The 8301-nt window shown below is 40.2% G+C and overlaps 1 protein-coding gene across 1 annotated transcript; it reads right to left on the bottom strand.

Annotated features, from left to right (window-relative positions):
- Positions 1–354: 354 nt before the first annotated feature.
- On the bottom strand, positions 355–3677 carry LOC308150778 (protein eyes shut homolog; the record flags this gene model as incomplete). Its single annotated transcript, XM_080523574.1, has 4 exons — positions 355–370; positions 598–700; positions 2315–2431; positions 3089–3677. The coding sequence occupies 4 exons, from the start codon at positions 3675–3677 to the stop codon at positions 355–357; spliced, it is 825 nt and encodes a 274-aa protein (XP_080379700.1).
- Between the last annotated feature and the right edge of the window lie 4624 nt (positions 3678–8301).

The following is an 8301-nucleotide window of genomic DNA, read 5'->3' as shown; positions in this document are numbered from 1 at the left end:
GGGTGTACAGTACTACATCAATGAGGCTCATGTTACAGTACACCTGTCCCTAGACTTCTGTCGCTAGACTTACCAATTGAATTCCAGATATTCGGAAAACGAAATTATGTGACCTCTGAAATATATTGTCGCAATCGTTGCATTCTGGGTATATGTCACTTAAATTGGATCATTTCTAGCTAAACCTGTAAACCTATGAAATATAAGTAAATGAACATGGGCTAAAGGATATTATCATATGCACATAAGCTACATACTGCTGCTGCAACATACAGTACTCAGCATCCAATGTTATTGTATAACAGGAAGCCGCAGTACCAAGAGTAACAATGCAGTTCCCTTCCAATCATACCCTCATAGTTGAATACCACTAGAACAAGGGGTTAAGAAAATTACAAAACAATTAGTACCATAATCCCATTAGGGATATACCCTATAAAGACGGTAATGCCTTGCAATAAATACCCCAGAGGTACTCCACAGGAGAGCCAAATCAAAAAGAAAATCTCATTTGAAAAGTCCCGTGAGTTTGGATCATTATTCTGTGCACATAGGCTTTGGCCTGTGAGGGCAGCCTGCACTGGTACAGCCACTAACTTCCAGGTGATTAATGAGGCGACAGCAATGGTGGTGTGGAGGAACCCACGAGCTCCTGAGAACTCCCAAGCCGGTGACGGGAGAGCAGGACTGCAAGCCAGGGCTTTAGGAGCGCATTTAGTCATTTTATCAGAATGAGAGCAGACAATTCACTAGAATGAAAACTATCCCATGGCAACTGTAACAACTCCAGTGTCAAGTTTAAACCTCTCTGTGTAACGCTGCAGACCAGAGACACACGACTCGATACAGTGAGACATCTGGTGCTGTTTCACAACGGCAGGTTCAGTATAATCAGAGGGCAGAACACAGTTCTCTCATGACATTTTAAAAATCTATCCTGTTATTTCAACAATTCAAAAATAACAATCATCTTTCTAACTGGCTTACTGAGTTGAAAAATAATGGTCATGGAGGACTGCTGGTAACCTTGAGAATACAGCACCAAAATAATCAACTGAAAGCTTGTAGCAGGACTGTGCAGACGAAGGTATGACATTTCAAGAATGCTGCCTGGATAAATTGCGCCACAAAACAAAACAATGAATCAACTTGGAAGGCCACCTGGAGTTTTTACACCAGAAAGTCCATCATGAGCTAGCTTCCAGACACCATTATCCAGGGCAACCTGGAGAGTGTACAACTTTTGTAACCCATTTGTGTGTGACACCCATTAACCTAACAGTACTTTTACTGGAGCAAATGAGACTCATTACCTAGCTAAAGGGTGCAGCAGCAGTGTCTCATAAACAAGCTTACAGGCTCAAGGCATCAGTGCCCTTACAAGAGCAGGCTGCCCTGTATATTGTTTATTTATTCTAAATCACAATCTATGAATCAGAAAGCAACTTGCATCCAATTAACCCCTTATCAAAGCCGATAATACATGTCCCAAATTTGATTACACTGTTCTTTAATGTGCATTTTGTTTTATGATGGACAAACTGAATTACTCTACACAATGTGAATCAAATGATGCACAGTAAGGTCTACAGTGGGGTGGAAAAGATAACTGCAGATAGTTACAGTAGCTGAAATCAGGTGTATGCCATGCCATGACCAACACATATCTGAATGCTCTGCAGGTTTCTCCTAAACTGAAACGCTACATTTGCTGTATTAGAGGCTATGCTTTTGATCACAGAATTACTATAGATCACACAACATGCACGTCTATAATGTAGCTTACATGGAGTCTTACACAAACGGACAGTGTAAGCAAACTTCATGTTACTGTATGTTCGAAACCCTGGAAAGATACCAGGGTTTCAGTCAACTGACCTTCTTCAGGGTGTTTAAGCACGTTTGTTTATTCACTCTGAGAACCTGGCGCATGTTACTGTAGTGTAGATTACTTTTCCCTGCGCCACAATAAATTAAGTGCGTAAACCTTTCTACAGTGATCAGTGATCACCAATTAAAAGGCAGTCATTGGGGATACTGCCCTACATAAAGTGACATCTGGTGATTCTTTAAACTAAGTTACTGACTCTCTGTGATCACTACATATACCGTGGCACTTTCAAACTGTAGTGGTAACCCTGGTATCCTGGCTAAATGTCCAATTATACTACCAAGACCACCCAATCATCCTCAACTTCTAATTGACACTTTCAATCCTCCTCCTCCTCCACCTGTAAATCTTTCACTGGTCACTGCTGTAAAGGAGAAAGTTCTCGGTCAGTTTGGTGAAATATGAAATAAAAATGTTTCTTACCGGTGTATCCTGCGTTGCACACACATTGGAAAGATATAGGTGACACTTGAACACATGTCCCATTATCACAAACTCTTTTACAGCTTTCTTGTCCGATGACTTCAGAGCAGTTTATCCCTGAGAAAACAATCATGAATTGCAAATCATGTGAAGATGAACTCTGTGCATAATATACTATGCTTCTTTTGATAATTGAATTTTACTGCACCATTAAGTTATGATGACAAAAACATGACGTGGCTATTTGGCTCTCAAGTCTTCAACGAGAGACCAAAGTTCAGACAATGTTTGGAGATAGATGTTATAGACAAAGACATGGTGAGAGGAAAATGTCCATCTAAATCAAATGGGTGAGAGGAGAAAAGATATAAAGAATCAAGCAATTAAGAATGCTTTCAACACTTTTTCGTCTGTGATTAAGAAAAAGGTCCTAGATATTTTTTTACATAAATAGTGGTTTTACATAAATAGCCCATGGGGGTATCTGTATCTTCTTGAAATAATTGCACTAAGCTAAGTGAGATCTGGTAATTACGATAGATAAATAATAAGTAAGTAACTACAAGCAATAGGCTGTTTGTCTCCAGGTAGCTGGATTCTGTCATAGCAGCTTAATTTAATGAGGGCAATTTATTTTTCCATTTATAGTAATTGAAGGTAAAACATGGGCTAAACATATAACCATTGAGCATAGCAAATTGTGTAGATTAGTCCTGTGCATAACGTAAAGCATGGCAGGAATATCTGAGTTAGAATTCTCCGTTTTGTCCTCACCTGTAAAGTGTGGAGGACACAAACATGTATATGTTTGGCTGTTTGGATCTGCACCATTGCTCACACAAACACCTTTGTTTTCACATGGGTTTTCCAAACAAGCGTCAAATTTTTCACAAAACTTTCCAGAATGTTGTCGGTGGCATTGACATCTGTATGCTCCTTGTCGAGAGCTTGTCTGACAAACACCATTCCCAGAACAAAATCGCAATAGTGGTGAGCTTTGACAATGCTGATCTTTCACTGACACATTGAGCCGTAGGCCAAGCTTGCATAGCTGTGAATTGCCCTCATGCAATGCTATGAAATAATGATTGCCTGGGAGGAGCCACTTTGGCTCAACTTGCTTACTCCCATTCACAATGTTAAGAAATTGATTTTTGGACTGTTGTGCAGTGGAGCAGTTCACAAAGTTCTCCTTTGACACGTTGATGAGTTCGAGGCCATATGACTCCAGAGCAACATCCGCAGACACAAACAGCTTGTCTCCGAGCTGTAACTCGAGAGGACAAATCTGAGGGAAGTTGAAAGCCTGCTGATTGGACTGATGGACCGCCTCCCTCTCTTGATCATTCCAACATTGGGCCATACTCATGCAGATCCCTTCCACGAGCGTCCATTTCACTTCAACCGTCTGTCGTTGGATGTGCCATTCAAGAGCGGCCGGTCTGTTGCAACGTGTCTGGCTGTGGACTACAGTTTCAACAAGAGAGCTAATTAGGACGACAATTATGTGAAATGATCCCCTCTTCATGTTTCTCCCTTCAGCGGCTTTCCTATTCAGTGTCATCCAGGTCTTCTGTGCTTCGCTGAGGTAATTTGAGCGGTCAATGTGAAGGCGGAGGTGTAATGAAGGTCATGGTGGAACACCAACCTAAAAACCAAACAAAAAGTCTGATTAGTGCTTTTGTATCTAAAACACACAAAATGATCTATCTTATCATAACCCTATTCTCTTTCAGATGAAGAGTTGATGTTAATGTGACAGCGTTTTGATGGTAATGTCGATAAAAGAAACGGTGGTACATTTAATTTGAAGGACACAAATTATAATGGGAAATGTATGAGCTTTACTTAGTTCGAAATTTTGAAGGCAAGGTAACACTTCACTGTCTTTATTTAGTGCTTTGGCATCGGCCACAGACACATGCGGCGCTGGTGCTGACCACAAAGTATGTCAGAGCAACTTCTGCTTTCCTGAGGTTTATATAGCAAGTGACAGCGTCAGATAAAATATTCCCTCTCTCCTGCCTGTGCCAGCTCCCTCAGTGTCAAGCACTGAGATGAGTTAAAGCAGACGGCGTTGTCTTTCTCCCTTAGGCCATTTTCTAACCCGTGTACTCGAGATAAAAGAATGGAGTACAGAGATAAAGCTCTATCCCAGTGACTTCAAATTCCCATTCCTTGATCTGCTCACAATGACTGATATGAATAACTGCACGGTGATAAGTAATAAATAGAAACCTGAATATGGAGCACTAGTATCAATACAAGGGGGAGTGATATGAGTGATAGAAGTGAATGAGATTGGGGGCATTGTGATGACTGCTTTGTGGGGATCAACTCGGTAACAAAGGCTGCCTACACACTACTACACGTTGTTTTTAAATATATACATATCTACCATATTTGGAGAACTGTTCACATTTCACACATCGTGTCCCTGATATTCCCTGAACTTCCTAGGAAGATCAGGTTGCCAACAGTTCTTTATCACATATGATTGTTAGGCAAAACAATTACAATAGCCTAGTCATTTGCATGCATATTTTTGTCATTTTAATGCATATTTTGCACAGCCATGGCAAGGTGAAAATGTGTAACAACATCTGCTAGCAGTCGAAATTACCCAACACTGCATATATTATACAGAGAATTAGCCTCTGGTCCATATCAGTAATAGATTTTATCATTCTCAACGTAGTCAAGTCAAAAGTCAAAAGTCACTTTATTGTCCCATCACTGGGAAATTTGTATTGGGCTTGCACCCCACAGCAGCCAACAAAGAGCAACAGACAATACAGAATGTTAACACACAAACAGAAGGCAGCCCTGATTAAGACAAGAGTGGAAATAAAACGATGGCCTACTTCAGTAGGCCTACCCTTTAACATGGACAACCAAATGGCACATCAAATGGTCTTCCCACCATTGGCTTACTCATCACACAACACCCAATAGTCACTCTTCTTTAATTGTAATGAATGATGATGATGATGATGATGATATACACTGTGACACAAGCTGGTTGATCATAATGGCTTTGTTTGTATTGTTGCTTGCTCCTCTTAACAATTGTACTACCAACGTTTTGCATTTTGATGCTCATGTGTCCAAATGATGTCCATTTAAATTGAGCTTTCATCCCATATGTATAAGAGATTGGGCCATTAAAGCCCAACTGCTGTACCTGCTGACCCATTATTGTTCCCCACCGATGAAATCTTTTTGAGAATTTTGATGAAAGTGAATGTGGGTGAATGATGGGTCTTAATTACACCAATTTTGACGAAACAACAGTGAAAGATGCATCAAAGATTGCCATAGAGATTGTTTAGGAGTTTGGACTCTCTTTCTTTAGGTCGATTTGCTATGTTGTCGACACAGAAAAAGCTAAACATGTCTTCATTGGAATGTAGACAAAAAACTACACGTACAAAACTATGATGGAAATTGCTCTTCAATACTTTTTTCATCTTTGAATATGTGTTGTCATTTTGTCTGCAGTATCCTTTGGTGTGCTGCTGGCATTTGAAATTGCCCAATTTCTAGTGAATGAATGAATGAATGGTCTTTATTGTCATTAATATAGTACAGGTACCATACAACGAAATTTGGGAGGGGGGACTCCCCTGGTGCTAGGAAAAAAAAAACTAAAAACAAGAAGGGAAAAGAGCTGGTTTACATAAATAAAAGCTATGTACACTATCCACTATACTATACTATACAAATAAAACACTGTGCTGTACTCTATGCTATGCTATAAATATCCTAACATTTCCTATCTCTGAACCTTATGTACCCGAGGGTTGTCATATTGCACATAGTGTTATTGCACATTTATTTAAAGTGTCGCAGTTTGCAGGTTTGAAATGTTCACAGTTGTGCAACCAGTTTGATGAAAGTGCTTTTATGAAGTTTCTGAAGAACGACTAACTGAAAGAAAAACTATTTGCAGGTTCAATACTAATGTTCCAAGGATAGTAAGTGAGTAAATTTCATGATTTTACAATTAAACAATAACTTTTATTTAAAGCTTATTTTCTTCTGTGTGGGGCGGTCCCACTCATTTTCATTTTATTGGATAGAGTAGTGAAGATAGACAGGAAAGTAAGGAGAAGAGGGCATGGACCAGATTCAAACCAATGCCAACATTGGACATATGTGTGCACTGTAAACCGTGGTGCTAGACCACTGGACCAGCCCAGGCCACAATAACTTTTATTAGATTTTCAAATGTTAATCACATTTAGGCCAGTAGTTTGAAACATTGTAAGAAACACATTTTAAAACTATTAAGTTCAGTGGTGCGTAACATAGGTGGTCTAAGCTATTTTGCGTGTTTGTTTCAGACCAGGTCCAGGTCCCTCCAGTTCTGCTTTGTAAAGGATAAACTTGCGCTCTACTTCCTCAATGTTGTCCCTGTATGGGACAAAGTATTTGTTGTTGGGCCCTTAATCTAGGAACTTCATCACATACTGTTCACCCTCTGGTGGTGCAGTGTCATTGAGCGATCGCACAATGTAGTACGGTTTTGTAAACATATCTCTCTAACACCGGCTTCAGGTTAGAAGGGAAGTACTCTTTTCTGATTTTGTCCCGGCTTACACAGGAGTGGCACCTCCGTTTTGTTCTGGCTCTTCACCTCTCCAAAAACAGTTCTGTCGAGTGGCTGAAGAATGTGGGTTAGGTGAGAGGGAAGTGTAGTTTAGCACTATCACACTGTTTTCTTTGGCCTTTAAGGCGAGGCTGAGAGAGAGGTGAGATGTGTGTCCATCAAATATTAGTATTCTAGGGAATGCTAAGTCGGCCAACCTGTGAGACTCTGGCAGGAACATAATATGTATAATATACACATATTATGAGTGAAGTAGTCCTCGAAAAACTAGCCTCTCCATCCACATGTTCAGACATCGGGCACCCTCTGGGCCACCCTCACACCAGGATGAGTAAATGTGTTTACCCATGTAAATGACATATGGTGGGAAGGTTTCTCCTGCTGCATTACCTGTAATGCAAACAGTGATTTGTTCCCCCCCGCTACCGCTTGGGTAGACATTTTTGTAGCCTCTTCTGGACAGGACTTAACCTGCAGCAGGATCAGTGATAAAACCTGTCTCAGCCACACTGTATACATTCTTCAGTTTGTCAAAGACATTGACTTCATTCATCTCCTTTTTTAGAAGTGTACCAGTCTGATATTATCAATGGGTCAAATGTGGCCTTTGAAGGTTGAAATCAAGGTTGAAATCAAGTTAGGATCTGATTTCCTTGGAGAGGTGTATTTTCTAAATTTTGTATGTTTATATAAAAAAGAAAAAGAAGAAAAAAACAATACCATGTAATCATGTAATTTTTTGTGAATCTTGTTCTAAATCATGTCTACACTGATACGTGCTCCAACACACCAGGTGGGGCTAATGATTGTCAATGTCACATTTGTCTAAAAAAGACATTGTTTTCTGTTTCCTGCTATACTGAAGAAGACCTCACGGTCGAAACGTCTATTTTTACTTGCTGCTTGCTAAATAAAAATTGGAGCAACGAAAAGTGAGTGCGGGCTACCTTGTTTTGTATCAAATGTGGCCTTTGCCATTGCCTCAGGAAACTTTTCTGATTTCCGGGCGGTTATCTATTTTTATTTTTTTTCCCTTTCCTAACACCAGGGGAGCCACCCCTCCTAAATGTCGTTGTTTGGTACCTGTACTGTAGCAATGACAATAAAGTCCATTCATTCATTCATTCATTCATTCATTCATCTCCGGATGGTCCCACATGAAGCGTTCGTACCATTTCCGGCCGAGTCTTCCATCCTTGAATAGTGTTTCAAGTCTCCTTGTATTTATTGTCTCTTTATGAATGAGATCAAGCAAATTAGTAAGTGTGAAGCCCCAGCCCCACAGGCAACGGACCTGAAGGGATGGGGAATACCAAAGCATTAGTCTTGAACATTAGACGAGTGGTTCTCAAACATCGTTCTATTTGTTACAGGA

Source organism: Nansenia antarctica (genome assembly GCF_963989245.1).
Source record: "Nansenia antarctica genome assembly, chromosome: 1".
Taxonomy (NCBI): Eukaryota; Metazoa; Chordata; class Actinopteri; order Argentiniformes; family Microstomatidae; genus Nansenia; species Nansenia antarctica.
The sequence above is the reverse complement of the archived record's forward strand: the minus strand, read 5'-3'. Positions and strand labels throughout refer to the sequence as shown.